General features: G+C 44.0%; 1 protein-coding gene across 1 annotated transcript in view; it reads right to left on the bottom strand.

The window, feature by feature from the left end:
- The window catches only part of LOC130281907 (arsenite methyltransferase-like), a 29,209-nt gene extending 12,307 nt beyond the window's left edge, over positions 1–16,902 (bottom strand). The window contains exons 1-7 of the mRNA XM_056529648.1: positions 16,803–16,902; positions 13,449–13,503; positions 9,712–9,839; positions 7,096–7,246; positions 3,346–3,482; positions 2,281–2,350; positions 368–449 (exon numbers count right to left, since the gene is read on the bottom strand). Of these exons, the coding sequence (XP_056385623.1) occupies positions 368–449; positions 2,281–2,350; positions 3,346–3,482; positions 7,096–7,246; positions 9,712–9,839; positions 13,449–13,503; positions 16,803–16,822 (643 nt within the window). The 5' untranslated portion in view covers positions 16,823–16,902. The remainder of the gene's footprint in view (positions 1–367; positions 450–2,280; positions 2,351–3,345; positions 3,483–7,095; positions 7,247–9,711; positions 9,840–13,448; positions 13,504–16,802) is intronic.
- Between the last annotated feature and the right edge of the window lie 499 nt (positions 16,903–17,401).

Raw genomic sequence — 17,401 nt, 5'->3', positions numbered from 1 at the left:
TTTTATAAAAAAAAAAAACATACGTTTTTGAAAATTTTGGCCATTTTTAATGGAAGGGGTGTTGGGTGGGGACTTTAGGAGGCAAATGCGCATGTGCAAAGTAAAAACCGTATATGGTTTCCTGTTTGGAACCGTATATATGTGCGTTTCCCATTGACGTCCATGTCCATAAAAAGACAAAAGTGCTTACATACTTGTAGGTACCCAGTGTTTTCAGATTATATTACATCGGTCAGTTTACAACACAAGTTAAACCCATAATGACAGAGCCAAGAGGGGAGCTGTTTCTGAATAAAAGCAGATCATTTCCCCTAATCTCAGACACCCCCTTAAACATTTTTATACAATGTTCTTCACCTGAACTTACCCCAAAGCACTTTATTCTGCTTTAGTTCATCAGGAACTGGCTTGTTAGAATAGACATCACTAAAGTACATTTCTCCGCCATCCTGTGAAACAGAATGTTCTCTTTAAATGTTCTGACATTGAAGATCCAAGATACCAGACACAGAGAGATATCTTGCTTGTTTTATATTGGGCTATCTTAAATTGGAGAATATTGTAAAAGGATTGTGTTAGTTTACTGTCGCATCCCTGCAGGCTAAAAGATGGCCACATGCCTAATTCCACAACTTACCGTATTTTTTGCCGTATAAGATGCACTTTTTCTTACCCAAAACTGGGGGGGGGGAAGAGTTGGTGCGTCTTATACAACAAATACACATTAAAACCTGTCCTATCGCGGCGGTCCCTGCGGCCATCAACGACCGGGACCCGCGGCTAATACAGGACATCACCGATCGCGGTGATGCCCTGTATTAACCCTTCAGACGCGGCGATCAAAGCTGACCGCCGCGTCTGAAGGGAAAGTGACACTAACTCGGCTGCTCAGTCGGGCTGTTCGGGACCGCCGCGGTGAAATCGCAGCGTCCCGAACAGCTTACAGGACACCGGGAGGGACCTTACCTGCCTCCTCGGCATCTGCTCCGTGCCGGGATCCCCTTCATGGCCGGCGCTCTCCTTCGTTATCATCACGTCGTCGCGCACGCTGTCCCGTCATCCAATAGGAGCGGCGTGTGTAGCGACGTGATGGAGGCGACGGAGAGCGAGGATACCGGGCAGCAGAGATGTTCCCGGAGCGACGGTGACACCCCGGGGATGCGGCGACAGCAATGGAGGGCGACATCCAGGGCAGCGGTAACGGGTCCGGAGCGGCGGGGACATGTGAGTATTACCTCCTATACCAGTGGTCTTCAACCTGCAGACCTCCAGATGTTGCAAAACTACAACCCCTGGCTGGGAGTTGTAGTTTTGCAACATCTGGAGGTCCGCAAGTTGAAGGTTCAGAATCTTTTTTTTCTAGATTTTCATCCTTAAAAATTGGGTGCGTCTTATATGCCGGAGTGTCTTATATGGCGAAAAATACGGTAGTTAATGCACGTGACAGAGCCCTATGTATGGTGCCTGTACGGCTCCTTTAGAATGAAGACACACCGTTACCTTGCACTGCTGTAGAGAACCTGTCGGATTCTGCACATGGATATTGTTTCCCAGGAGCAATGCTTCTAGAGGGGAATATCACTGTATATATGTATATATGGTGTACAGTGCCACTGTTTTACAGAAAAAAAAAACACCATTGTCTGCTTCTATATTAAATTGGAGCTATATGAAGGCAAAAATTGAAGCTCATGCACCTCTATGGTAGTGCTATTTACAGCAGGGGCCGCAACACTTCAATCTGCTTATGTCATGCCTGCTCATTAATGGCGCATGCTTAATGTCAGTCGAGAGGGGGGGGGGGGGGGCAGGCGTGACCGAGAGAGGCATTGTGGCCCTGGAGCATAGCTCACCACTATTTCTGAAAGAGAGCATACATGTTTTTTTTACAATATAAAAGTATCCTACATCCCGGAAATTCATCATGTGCTGACTACTTCTTTTCCGTGGTGCAGTTTAACACAGTGAGGTTTGCATTCTACAAACATGTGAATAGATGGGGTCACTTTTACACTTGGGTGATGAGTATGTTTAGTTTTGCTAAAAATATATGCAGTAGTAATTCAGCACCCATGCCTATTATTATTTTAAATGTATTATTATTGTTTTTATTATTATTATTATTATTATTAGATTTTGTGTAACTATAAAGAAAACTCTAACCAGCTTTCAATTACCATGAATTGCATAAATACATATTTTCCAAGGCATTAAACAGTCATATAAGTAAGCAATATTATTATATGATTTTTTTTTATGATTTTTGTATTTCTGGTTTACCTTGAGCACTCTGTAGGCTTCTCTTAGAACAGCCTTCTTATCAGGGGAAAGATTGATCACACAGTTAGATCTACAATTAAGAATAAATGTATTATATTATCTTGATATCTAGATATATCATGTTGTTTTTCTTTTTTTCCTTGTTATCCTTCGCATGCTAAGAATTTATACAAATACGGAAAAAGTTCCCGTATAAACTCCTTACCATTTTTAAGATCTCTGCTTGCGGTCATTTTATTATTTACTTTCAGGAAATATCATTCCTCGTTGCAAGATAACGCTCTAGGGGTAGGGTCACACGTAACATATCCACAGCGAATTTGATGCTACTGACTGTCCCTAGAGTGTGCCTCCTGCTTTGCCCGTGTGTCCTGCTTTGTCTGCTCATAACAGCAATCTGCCCCTACGCACGCGCATGCGCAGTGTACTCATAGACATCATGGCTGCTCCCGGCCTAGCTCAATGAACAGGAAGAGCGACCGTGATGTCTGTGAGTACTGAGTAACTGTGAGTAACTGCGCATGTGCAGGCGACTCGCAGATCACTGTGTGTCTGTGAGTAGTGGTGGACTGTTGCTGCGGGCAGACAAAGCCAGATGCATGGGCACAGCAGGAGACACACAGTCAGTAGCGTATCTGCAGCGTCAAATATGCTGCGCATGCGCTACATGTGACCCTACCCTAAAGCTGTAACTGTGATGAGCCATGCTTCTGTGTATCCATCACATGACCATGAGAGGTTTTTATAATGTAAACCAGTGGTTTTATAATGTAAACCAGTGGTCTTCAACCTCCAACTCCACTGCAGCCAACGGCTGTCCAGGCATTCTGGGAGTTGTAGTTTTGCAACATCTGGAGGGCCACAGTTTGAGACCACTGATGTAAACAATGAAGGGTGCTAACGAATGACAGCATGTAGACATAATGAAAACCATAAGGAATGGATACAGAAAGTATATTAAAAACTTTTAATTTGATAAACAATGAACAAGCTTTATTTGCTGAAAGCCTTTATATATTCAGTGTTTACTCCCAGTTTTTAGGCCAGTTTACGATCTATACTTACATGATGATGTCATAACTTTCGTCAACTATGCCGACAGCTTTAAGATCTTCAATATACCCATTCACAAAATTAATATTTGGTTCCTGGTAACCAAATTTTTTCATGTGGTAGTCAATATACTTTTTGGAGATTTCAACCTAAATATAAATAAATGGTCATATGATGAATGCTATAACACTATAAAAAAGTAAAGAAATGTAACATTTAGCTGAGTAAAAGGAGAATAGTAATAAAATAAGCTGGAGAAGCAAATCCAATCTTCATGAACCAAAGGTGAAATTTTCAAATTTCGAGGAATAGCTCACAGCGGAGAAAACAAAGACAATAAAGAGGTACCCAAAAAGTTAAAAAACATAAATACATGGCCATAAATTTACATGTTGTACATTGATCTACTGCTTCTCCAACTAATATAAGTGAGTCAGTATACATTTTGATCAGACTGTATAAGCCCACTTGCCAGCTTCATAGTAAGTGGTCCCTAACCTAATAGGCGTAGACCACCACAGCTGCAAAAAGTAGCGCCGTCCTATTTGGCCAAGGTATCTTTAACTAGGAGGAGACAGCATAATGGTAACTTAATAGTTTCTGTAATGGTGCTAGATGTGGATCCACTGACCTGAGTGGCTGATGACACGGGATGTATCGGGGAGCGGAGTCTAAGGTGCCGCTGGTCTTCACTAGAGCCCGCCGCAAGGCAGGATGGATTTGCTGTGGCAGGCGACACCCAGGTCGCTACCCCCGATACCACTCAACCACACAGGTAGCTGGGCAAAGCGAAGTACAGAAGGATGAGGCAGAGACGTAGTCGGACTTAGCAGAAGGTCAAGGCAGGCAGCAAAGGTGCAGAGTCAAAAACGTAGCGGAAGGGTCTGAACACGGCCAAGGCAAACGGACAGTAAGAAACGCTTAATCTCAGGCAGATGGCACTGAAGATTCGGTAGGGAAGTGTGGGAGGTGCAGGGACTTTATAGTGTCAGGTGTTTCACATAATTATTGGTGTACTGACTCTTTAAATTTCAGAGCTCCGGCGCACGAGCGCCCTAGGAGACGAGGACGCGCATGCCAGAGCTGAGAGGCAGAGGAAAAAGCAGCAGAGGAGCGTGGTAAGTGACGGGCTGGGATTCGCATGCGGGCGTGTCTTGCGATGCGAATTCCAGCCCCGCCGGCAGCAGGGGAGAGGGGCACAGTGCGCTCATGGCCAGGAGAAGTGGCCGGAGCGCAAACTGTAACAGTTTCCCTCAGTTTGCTGGCTGGGAGCATATAGTAAGGTGAGCTTTTGACATCTGTCCACATGATGTGGTGCTGTGTAATGGCAATTTTTTCTGCAATGTTGTGCCTGTGGGGTGGCATATACCAGAGCGGCGGGGGGGGGACTCAGTATGGCAGAAGTGGCATGGCTGGACTCCTGGGTCACTCTCCCTGTTGGCACTGGTATCTTGGCGATGGTCTCTGCTCAGTGCCATGCGTATTAGGTTAGAGACTCACTTGTAAAAGGTGGCCATGGAGTTAAACTCCACTGGTAAACTTTTTTTTTTCATGAACTGGTGCCAGAAAGTTAAATTTGTAAATTACTTCTATTTAAAAATTTTTAATCCTTCCAGTACTTATCAGCTGCTGTATAGTACACAGGAAGTTCTTTTCTTTTTGAATTTCTTTTCTACAATACGGGAATATGGGTGCACTACTGTGGTAGATGTATACAATGACATTGGCTATCCCTCAACACTGATGTTAAAATTGAGACATTAGCCAGTATATCCTCATATGAAGGACATACCAGAGCCTGCACACCAACGCCAAGGTTTCTCAAAATGGCGCGGGACCTAACACTAATCCTACCTGTGCGTGATAAGCAAAACAGGGGCCAGTGGGCAATTACGGCAGCATTCAGTCGACTCACAGCCTCCTCCCAGGTACCCGCCAGCGTGACTGAGCACACATACAATGGGAGGGGGAGGCAAGCTGCAAGCCCCACCTTAGTTGGCTAATATAGGTGAATGGCCTCACAGGTGCTACCCTAATGCTGCCTGGAGGATATTCAAGGCGCATTAACTATGCATTGGTGTGCAGGCTCTGGTATGTCCTTCATATGAGGATATGAGTGTTGAGGGATAGCCAATGTCACTGTATACATCTACCACAGTAGTGCACCCATATTCCTGTATTGTATTCTAATTGTTACACATCCACACCGTTTATCTGGTGTAGGATTCTATTGTGGCACTTGTAGTCCGCTGCAGGCATCCTCCATTGTATGCATTTTTATGCTGGGGATCACCCCTAGCAACGGACTACAAGGGCAGGATCTGCTCCCCCAGTATAAATGCACAACCGCATTTGGGGATGAGCACCTCCAGCCATTTGAGACCACGTATTTTGTTGTTTGTTTATATTTTGTACTTGGAGGTGTGTAAACTCCATAGTTAATGCGCTTTGAATACTTCCAGGCAGCATTAGGGTAGCACCTGTGAGGCCATGCATCTATATTAGCCAACTCAGGTGGGGCTTGCAGCTTGACTCCCTCCTCCCATTGCATGTGTGCTCAGTCACGCTGGAGGGTACCTGGGAGGAGGCTGTGAGTCGACCAAATGCTGCCGTAATTGCCAACTGGCCCCTGTTTTGCTTATCACGCACAGGTAGGTTAGCGTTAGGTCCCATGCCATTTTGAGAAACCTTGGCGTTGGTGTGCGGGCTCAGGTATGTCCTTCATATGAGGATATACTGGCTAATGTCTAAATTTTAACATCAGTGTTGAGGGATAGCCAATGTCATTGTATACATCTACCACAGTAGTGCACCCACATTCCTGTTTTGTATTATTCTTATTGTTACACATCCACACCGTCTATCTGGTGTAGGATTCTATTGTGGCACTTGTAGTCCGCTGCAGGCCTCCTCCATTGTATGCATTTTTATGCTGGGGATTGCCCTTAGCAAGGACTACAAGGGCAGGATCTGCTCCCCCAGTATAAATGCCCAACCGCATTTGGGGATGTGCACCTCCAGCCATTTGAGACCACGTATTTTGTTGTTTGTTTGAATTTCTTTTCTGTCTGACCACAGTGCTCTCTGCTGACACCTCTGTCCAATTTAGGAACAGATGGAGAAAATCCCCATAGCAAACCTGTCCTGCTCTGGACAGTTCCTAAAATGGACAGAAGTGTCAGCAGACAGCACAGAAAGGAAATTCAAAAAGAAAAGAACTTCCTATGTAGTACAAAGGAGCTGATAAGTAATTGAAGGATTAAGATTTTTTAATAGAAGTAATTTACAAATCTGTTTAACTTTCTGGCACCAGTTGATTTAAAAAAAAAATTTCCATTGGAGTACCCCTTTAACAAGTGGGCTTATACCATTTGACCACAATGTATACTAACAACCTTATGTTGGTTTTGTAAATTTTGCTGGCAAGCAGCCATGCTTTTTTTCTCTCTAAATTTGTAAGACAATAAAGAGGCATTGAACGAGGGCAAAAATAAAAATAAAAAGAGTAGTGGCGAATAAAAAGAAGAAGTAGAAAAGGAGTGCATTGGTCCACCCTTCATCCCCAGTTCAAAAGAATTACTATCTGCAGGGTTTTTAGTGAGACCCATATATTCATGATGCTGCACAGGGAATGTGAAAACCACTTACTGACCTGTAAATATTATCTTGAATGCACAATTTTCAAAGGCAATGGGAATGTTGGCAGATTTTTGTAACAGTGTTTATAGTATTACTATTGCTTTGCATAGTGGGACAACCTACCTGCTCATCAGTCATGTCTATACCAGTGACGTGTCCCTTAGGGCCAACCAGCTTGCTTAACATGTAACAGTCTCTGCCGCTTCCACTGCCCAGGTCCAGAATCCTGCAGTTCTCCAAACACTCAGGTACCACAAGTCCACAGCCATAGTAGCTATAAAAGAAGTAAAGGAGTCAGCGCACTTCAATGCCTGGCGTACAAGACTATTCAGGAATGCATCAAATTCTGCAAATGTTGTGTATAAGTCAATTGTATCCATATGGTGTTTTATGTGGTGGAGGCAGGGCCGGATTAACATAGGGTGGGCAGATGGAGCTGCAGCTCCAGGCCCCTAGGTTAAAAAAAGGCACAGCCGGACAAAAAAATTAAAAAATGTTTTCTTTGCCTGCGATCGTTCCCTTATGGGAATCCAGGACACTTGTCCCGGATCCCCAGATGAGCGAGCGCTGCTTTCAACTGTATACGCCCGCGCACATACAGTTAAAAGGTGCCTGTCAGTCAACCAGGCCATGAACTATGCCCCGACGCAGGCGCCCATGATGTCACTCATCAGCGCCTGCAGAGAAGAGAGGACGCTGCCTGATGAAAGCGGATGGATGTGACCATGCTGAACTGCACAGGACTAGGTGAGTACCAATTTTTGTTATTTTTGACTGTGCCAGGCATTAAGTGGTGGTGGGGTGGCTGCTTAAAGGGGTACTCCGGTGGAAAACTTTTTTTTTATTTTAAATCAACTGGTGCCAGAAAGTTATACAGATTTGTAAATTACTTCTATTAAAAAAATCTTAATCCTTCCAGTACTTATTGGCTGCTGAATACTACAGAGGAAATACTTTTCTTTTTGGAACACAGAGCTCTCTGCTGACATCACGAGCACAGTGCTCTCTGCTGAGATCTCTGTCCATTTTAGGAACTGTCCAGAGTAGGAGAAAATCCCCATAGCAAACATATGCTGCTCTGGACAGTAACTAAAATGGACAGACATGTCAGCAGAGAGCACTGTGCTCGTGATGTCAGCAGAGAGTTCTGTGTTCCAAAAAGAAAATAATTTCCTCAGTAGTATACAGCAGCCAATAAGTACTGGAAGGATTAAGATTTTTAATAGAAGTAATTTACAAATCTGTTTAACTTTCTGCACCAGTTGAATAAAAAAAAATGTTTTCCACCGGAGTACCCCTTTAAGAGGACCTGGCTACCTGCCTGCCTATTAGCCTGGTCCCCTCCCGACCTATAAACCTATCCACCTGGCTGTCTACCTGCCTACTCACCTGGCTCCCTCCCTACCTACTCATCTGGCTCCCTACCTAACTGGCTGTCTATTACCCACCTGGTTGCCTCACTGCCTACTCACGTACCTATCTGGCTGTCTATATACCTAAAGAAGAGGGGTTGCTGCCTATCTACCTACTTACCTGGCTCCCTCCCTACCTATCTACCTAACTATCTGACTGTTTATTTACCTACCCACCTGGCTGCCTACATATCTAGCTGACTGTCTACCTACCTACTCACCTACCCACCTGTCTGCCTACCTACTCACCTAACTCTCTACCTACCAAACTGGCTGTCTACCTACCTACCCACCTACCCACCTGTCTGCCTACCTACTCACCTAACTCTCTACCTACCAAACTGGCTGTCTACCTACCTACCCACCTAGCTGCCTACACATCTAACTAGCTGTCTACCTACCGACCCACCCTCCTACCTGGCTATTGGAGATCACAGTTAGCCAGATGTCACTGAGCTTTCCCAGGACAGTAGTACCATAGTCAGCACTACATGTTAATGGTATACACACACATACAGATAGCATATACAGACAAAGTGTATATACAGACATAACGAGTGTATACACACATAAACACAGCACATACATACATACACTATACAGAGTGTCAGGGTCGCCATCAGGGGGTACAACCAGTATCCCAGTAAGGGGCTCAGGGCTCAAGGGGGCCTGGCAGCTGAGTCCTACACTGGGGCCACTGTCGGAACCAGCAGCTTTCACCATAAGGCCGCCCCTCTACTGGGGCTGAATAATAAACTTCATTATTAATACAAACTGTGACTGTACAGTTGTTGGTTTACTGTACAGTCACACAGAACCCCCTTTCCGCTGGGACTTCCACTTTAAGGAAATAGTGGCTGTCAGGAGGTAGTATAGTGAACGTGCCTCGCGCAGGAACCCACTAGTGTGGGCCATGGCAGTAGGTCCCGCCCGACCCCATACTGGAGGGACAGGAAAGCACGGCCTGTATGGGGCCTATAACTATGGGGGCACAGAGGTGGCCTATCACTATGGGGGTACAGATGGGGCCTACAACTATGGGGGCACTGAGAGGGGTCCTACAACTCAATATGGGGCCTACAACTACATGAGGGCACAAAGCGGACACTATTACTGTATGGGGCAATTCATGAGGAGTTTGTAAAGGGTGGACATTATGCTGAAGAAAGGAGCCAAAAATGTTTGTATTGCTGCTCTGGAGGTTCTGTGGCGATGAGTCTTGGCTGGGAGAAGTCTTTATGATGATCCGGGCCGGGTAATGTAAATAAAAGGAAAGTGAACGACTAAGAGAAGAGAAAACTCCCCCCATCTCAACTTTGTTACTTACCGTGAGCTCACCTCTTCATGAACTTCTGTCAGTGCATCCCGTATAAATTTTGGCACCGGCTTGGATGGGGTCACACATGCATTGGTTTTTAGATCATTTGAATTCTTCAGGTATTTCCCATAATATTCCTGTGTAATTGGTAGAAAAAAAAACAGTTTATAGTGTGTGTCTTTTGGGAATTAGAATTACGTAACTCAAAGTAATTCACAAAAATTTGACTATATTTAAGGTTTGCAAAGGAAGATAAGATATAAATGTCCAATAGATTGAAGGTAATTTATAATGAACATACGGACACCAACAAGAAGGAATTGATCATTAAATACTATGCAGTTGCCCTCCTCCAGAAGAGAGAGATTTCGGCTTGACCAATGAGTTGTGTTCCATGGCTCTCTAAAGAGGCTGAACATTGACTTGCAGGGGTTAGCAAAATTCCTATTGTGTCAGGTATAAAAAAAAAATAAACATCTACTTACCTCCCGCCACTCCCCCGGAGCCTGTGCTGCCCTGCTATGGTCCCCGGTTCGCTCCTCTTCTGGGTTCCCTGTGGTCAATATGTCATGCTGCAGCTCAGCAAATCGCTGGCCTCAGGGAGGTCTCACCTCATCCTGTGATTGGCTGGACGACGATCTGACGTTTTGAGCCCCGGAGCAGGTCTTCTTCCTGGTGCCGGGGCTCAATCTGCCAGGCTTGATGACATCTTTGGGCACTCATTGGCTCATATGCATAAGCATATATAGATTGGTTGATGCCTACACCCAAATCACATTTTACATACATGAAAAACACAGAAAACTACTGTGTTCTATATGGTTTATACCAAAGTATTGTCCCATCAAGGAATGCTAATAACTGTCAATAAGACTAATGGGAAAGCCATTGAAAGAATTAATGGGGGTCTCTATCATAGGCTGCTCTGCAGGTCAGTAATTCCCAACCTCAATATAACAGGGAACCTCTGAAATTTTTTTCCACTTTAAGGCAACTTCTAATGCCATCCCTGCCTCATAGGAGCTTGGTAAAGGGGTGGGTAAATCATTGTATCTTTTTTCACAGTGAGGCTAAATTCAAATAGTGTAAAACAGAAGCAGAAAAAATAAATTCAAATTTTAAGGCAGAATTTCATGCAAGTATTTTTTAAAGACAAATTTTCACATGCAAGCATTTTTTTTTCAAAGGGGTACTTCGCCCCTAGACATCTTATCCCCTATCTTAACCCCCGCGATCTATCCTGCAGCACCCCGTGTCATCTGCTGCACGGAACGAACGTCGCTCCATGTCTGATGAAGGGAGATACAGGGGCTGCAAGTCTATGGGAGGGGGTGTGGCGACAGTGGCAGAACCCCTGCGATCAGACATTTTATCCCCTATCCTTTGGATGGGGGATAGGATGTCTAGGGGCGCAGTACCTCTTTAAGCTTTCTTAAAACGTATTTTTAGTGTATTTTTGTGTGCGTATTTGATTACGTGTGTATTTCACATTTACTGGGTGCATTTACAAGCCTTCTTAAATTTATAGATGTTGCTACTGTGAGTACCTGAAGAGATTGAGACAATATTCTGGTAAAATGCCACAACAATATGTGTGTAATACCCAAGAGGAGCAGCCATATTGTTTCTTTTTTTTAAAGGCGAAAACATTCACATTATAAACACTGGTCCATATACGCCTTTGAAATGTGGCCTGCAGCTCCAAACGTATTGGCAGAGTATTGTAGATTTCCTGACCTCTCTTGTCTCCATCCCAATCCCGCTGGATCCTCTGATCTGCCTATTTAGTCTCCTCTCTGAAGAATCCTGGCAACATTATTATTTTTGGCTAGGAAAGCGGTAGCCCTACGCTGGATAGACCCCCGTCCGCCCTCTCTCTCACAGTGGCGGTAGTTAGTTAATGATATTCTCCCATATGAACAATTAGTTTTTAAACATAGAAAATGCCCTAATAAATTTCCTAATGTGTGGGGCACTTGGTGTGGCTCTCCCCTTACCAGATACTCGCCCTCAGTTTTACTTCTTTAATGTCCTCTGGGGCTCTGGGCTCTCCCTTTTAATTCCTGTTGACCTCTTTCTTTTTGAAATGGTGTCAGCGTCTACCCTTTCCTTCCTCTCTTGTATCCCTCTTAGTTTTGTATCTCTCTCTTTGTTTTTCTTTTCCTCACTCTCTGTTCTCCTCTATTGTGGGGTAGCAGCTGGTTTGTCCTCCATTCCCACCCTGTGTTTTCCCTGGTTGGATCTATGGTGTGGGGCTGTGCCCCTGCAGTATGGTGGCATGAGGTTGTGCTTTATGTTCTTTTAGTTTTATGGTTGGGTTCTTCCTGATTGAAATGCTCTACATGACTGGAATTGTGTGACATTTGTTTTTCCTGTGTATCTGATATCGATACTTCTATTCAAACTTCAATAAAACGAGTTTAAAAAAAAAAACGTGGCCTGCAGGCATATTGCACATACCGTATTTTTCGCCGTCTAAGACGCACTTTTTCTTCCCCAAAACTAAGGGGAAAAAGTCGGTGCGTCTTATACGGCGAATACACCCCTATTGCGGCGGTCCCTGTGGCCATCAACGGCCGGGACCTGCGGCTAATACAGGACATCACCGATCGCGGTGATGCCCTGTATTAACCCTTCAGACGCGGCGATCAATGCGTCTGAAGGGAAAGTGACACTAACCCGGCTGTTCAGTCGGGCTGTTCGGGACCGCCGCGATTTCACCGCGGCGGTCCCGAACAGCCCGACTGAATAGCCAGGTTAGTGCTTACAGGACACCGGGAGGGACCTTACCTGCCTCCTCGGTGTCTTCTCCGTTCAGGGATCCCCTGTATGGCCGGCCCTCTCCTTCCTCGTCGTCGCGTACGACATGATGACGGCGACGGAGAGCGAGGATACCCGGCCGGCAGCAGAGACGTTCAGCAGCAGGCCGGCAGCAGAGCGACGAGGACACGGCGACAGCGATGGAGCGACATCCAGGGCAGCGGTGACGGGTCCGGAGCGGCGGGGACACGTGAGTATTACCTCCTATGCAGTGGTCTTCAATCTGCGGACCTCCAGATGTTGCAAAACTACAACTCCCAGCATGCCCGGACAGCCAACGGCTGTCCGGTCATGCTGGGAGTTGTAGTTTTGCAACATCTGGAGGTCCGCAGGTTGAAGACCACTATTGGGTTCAAAATCTTTAATTTTTTTGATTTTGCACCTAAAAATAGGGTGCGTCTTATACGCCGGTGCGTCCTTCCTATAGGGCGAAAAATACAGTATATTTTGGTGCAAAAAACACATGTATTCTGCACTACAATACACATGAAAAGATGCCATGTGAATCTGGCCCGACATGTTTTGGTTGTTGCGGTGTTCCTCATGAACTCCCGTTGGTTTTTGGGTTGGCAAGCAGGGTTCCAAGTGGTTTCTAACATACTATTACACAGGACATTTTAGATATGTCCTAGAAAAAGTAAAGATTGGATCCTTGTTGTGCCGGCAGCAGTGCAGGTGCAGTGGGGGTTTCCAAGGACAATACTAGTGAGTCCGGTGGTCTATGGACAGAGGTACTGCATTGCTTTATATACAGATATAATAACAATATTTCAGGCAACTTCATGGCATTGCGTGTCAAATAAATCATTCCTGTGAGTACATAGCTACAGATGTGAGGCTAAACAAGTCGGAGGGTTTGGCTTTGGTTACAGTGAATAGACAATGTCTAGTACTAAGCGAACAGATGTGATTATGGGTAGAAATACCTTGACATCTTCATGGGTCTGAAGACCTTGGGAGCAGCAGCTGGATGTGGGATCACTAGACAAATCAGCATTAAGAGAACATTAGACATTTTAACCTCAAACCACAAGACCGAGGCAATATTCACGCAATGTTCATTTTTTTCCTACTATTTGGGTTCTACAGAACTCAATAATAAAACAGCTATGTGCACATCAGATAATAAAGCCATCAAATTAAAGTAGCAAGTTCTTTATTTTTGGCCAATTTTGGGTATTACAAAGAACAATTTTGAATACCGTAATTGGCTGATTTTGTAACCAATTTGCTTAAACATTTTTTTGACAAAAAAATTGATTATTTTTTAATGGCTAAAAAAAATGGCGCTCAAACTTCTGCTGATAGGGAATATGTATCTTTGTATGAGAGTTTTCCTATAACACCCTTAGTCTAAATGACTAATATAAATGATTAACGAGTATTCCAGAATAGAAGTGCAGCACTAGAGATATCTTGGAGATATTAGTAGAGGAGGAGGATAAGCACAAAGCATTAGCACATAGGATAGAACTGGGGTTGTGTACAGAAATAAGTGAATATACAGTCTATTATACAGTAATATAGCAGATGGTACAGAATTGCAAATAGCTTTTTGGACAAACCAAAGTTTTCTGTTTTAGTCAAAACCAGTGTTTCCCAACCAGGGTGCCTCCAGCTGTTGCAAAACTACAACTCCCAGCATGCCCGGACAGCCTTCGGCTGTCCGGGCATGCTGGGAGTTGTACTTTTGCGAAAGCTGGAGGCACCCTGGTTGGAAAACACTGGTTTAGGGCCCATTCACATGTCGGAATTCAAGAGGAATTTACTTCCTTTTGAATTATCCGCTCCAAAAGAATTGCCATCTCTAGAGATAAGCGAACTTACAGTAAATTCGATTCGTCACGAACTTCTCTGCTCAGCGGATGCTGACTTTTCCTGCATAAATTAGTTCAGCTTTCCGGTGCTCCGGTGGGCTGGAAAAGGTGGATACAGTCCTAGGAAAGAGTCTCCTAGGACTGTATCCACCTTTTCCAGCCCAAGGGAGCCCCTGAAAGCTGAACTAATTTATGCAGGAAAAGTCATAAACTGCCGAGCCGAGAAGGTTGTGACGAATCGAATTTACTGTAAGTTCGCTCATCTCTAGCCATCCCCTCTGCCATTGACTTCAATGTAATTTCCGCTGTCCTGTTCACACAGCGCAAATTCCGCCCGCGGAATTCCGACGCTGAATTCCGTTCCGCCTGAAGAAAGAGCATGTTCATTCTTCAAGCGGAATCCGCTAGTAGAATTCAATTGAAGTCAATGGGAAAAAAAATTACGCCCGAGATCGTTTCCGCGCGGAATGCGCGTGGAAAAATATAGAAGAGACAGACCATGGAAAAAGCATGACAACCAATCTCCAACCCACACTCCACCCTTTTTTTTACTCGTCAGCCATTTTAGGACAAGATAGAAGCAGAGCAAAGTGCTGTCTTTCCAAAATCTGTTAAAAATTGAGCGAAACTAATGATATTAATTATTAAGAAACAAATTTCTGACTAGCACAATCATAAATAGGCCGATTTGGCCCTCCCACAAACCCTCCCCTTCCTTCTTCCCCCTTTCCGCTTGCATTTCCGCTTGCATTTCTGCGCGCATTCCGCACGAATTCCACGTGAATTCCGTGCGGTTTCCAATTTCGATTTTTCGGACGTAATTTTTTCTGCTCGAATTCCTCTTGAATTCCGACTGGCTGAGTTCACACCACGTTTTTCAAATACGGTAACCGTATACGGTTTTCCGCAAAAAAACGTATACGACCGTATTCGAAACCGTATGCATAGAGAATGCATTGTAAACCGTATTCCAAATGTCGTGTACGGTTGCATTCGTTTTGCCTCGAAACAAAAACGCTGTCGACCACGTTTTTGCCTCCGGTTGGAAAACCGTATGCGAACTGTATGCGGTTCTTTTAACATTGTTGTCTATGAGAACCGTACACAGAATTTCAGAATACGGTTGCACACGGTTTTTCTAATCCGTTTTTAGAGTTGACACATGCGCAGATCTTCTCTCACACTCTCCTCAATCCAGGGTGATCCACACAGGAAACCACTCCCACATCCTTTGGAATTTCAATAGAACAATAGTAACTTTATAAAATTGCTGGAAAACTAATTCCAACAAAATAGCAAAACCGTTGGCAAAAACTGATGCAAACGGATAGAACCGTACGGGGAAAAACCGTATACATTTTTATTTGGATTCATACGGTTGTATAAGGTTGCATACGGTTTTTGCCATACGTTTTTTAGCGGAAAACCGTATACGGTAACCGTATTTGAAAAACGTGGTGTGAACCCAGCCTTAGACTGAATAAGCAGAATGTGTGATGGAGCTAGAGCACAGGAATTGGCATGTTAAGGCCCTTTCACATGTCGTAATCCATCTTAAAAATGAAAGGGGTATTACAGGAAAAACATTTCTTTTTATATATCAACTGGCTCCAGAAAGTTAAACAGATTTGTAAATTATTTCTATAAAAAAAAATCTGAATCCTTCCAATAATTATCAGCTGCTGAGGTTGAGGTGTTCTGTTCTGTCTGGCAACAGTGCTCTCTGCTGACATCTCTGCTCGTCTCGGGAACTGCACAGAGCAGAATAGAATTGCTATGGGGATTTGCTTCTACTCTGGACAGTTCCCGAGACAGGTGTCATCAGAGAGCACTTAGACAGAAAAGAACAACTCAACTTCAGCAGCTCATAAGTACCGAAAGGATTACGATTTTTTCAATAGAAGTAATTTACAAATCTGTTTAACTTTCTGGAGCCAGTTGATATATAAAAAAAAAGTTTTTCCCTGGATAACCCATTTAAGATAGGAATTTCTGCTACATGAAGTTAATATTGTGGTATTCACACTGCATACCCTACAATCCAGAATCAGAAAAAAAAAATCAACATGTCCATTGTTTTAGCAGAATCTCCTCAGAAAGGCATAGCCATCAATGGAGACAGCATGTGTCCGAGCGGTCCTAGTGCCGACTAATATCGCTGCTGCTTCCCATATATCCTAGCTGGATTTGTGTGAAAGGGCCCTTTGGCTTAGGTTATGTAACATTTATTGTTTACTCCTTTCTTCTTTCATGCTTGTTTACATGGCCATGGTTTGTGAAAAAACACTGTATTCATGTACCATATAAATAACTGTATAGCATACAAAGCATAATAAACACCACAAACAATACCAAGTCAGGAGCAATATATTAGATATAGAGACAATTGTATCAATACTCCCCTTCTTATATAGTAATGAGACACATTATATATCCACAAACACAACAGCGGAGACGTATTACCTGCACTGTGACATGTTCATGCTCTGTAGCAGCAGCTTCCTCGCATCCCATAATGCACTGCAGTTCTATAGTTCACTCCCTCCCCCTCTCCGTGTATAGCACATGAACTCCATACCCTCAGCTGTATTCTGCAATGTCATCTGCCTTGTATACATTGTGGGTGGATCACTGTTCTTTAGATCATTTATCATAAGCATCATCAAAGCTACATTCATAGACTGGCAGGCAATGCTGGTGTTTGTAGTTCTCCAGCACTAGAAATCTGTAAACTCTCATTCCTAACTCCTGTGCATTGCATGTACAAGTTGTTCTGTACTTATCAGCATGGTCCTTCAACTACAGTAGAATCTCCCAATAGTGGACACTCACGGGGAATAAAAAAGTGTCCGCTTTTGAGAAATGTCCCTTATTGGGAAAAAAGGCTCAAAAATCTTTCTACATGATGGAATACTGTCCTGTACTCACTATAGAGTGTAATTACCTATAAAACATGATAGAAAGGAATATCACAGTAAAATCTCACAGTGATGTTTAATCTCCCCTTATTCCTCCTCTGTATCATTTCATTCCCCTTTATACCCTGTGCCACTTTATTCCCC

This window comes from Hyla sarda, chromosome 7 (genome assembly GCF_029499605.1).
Source record: "Hyla sarda isolate aHylSar1 chromosome 7, aHylSar1.hap1, whole genome shotgun sequence".
In the NCBI taxonomy this organism is placed as follows: Eukaryota; Metazoa; Chordata; class Amphibia; order Anura; family Hylidae; genus Hyla; species Hyla sarda.
The sequence above is the reverse complement of the archived record's forward strand: the minus strand, read 5'-3'. Positions and strand labels throughout refer to the sequence as shown.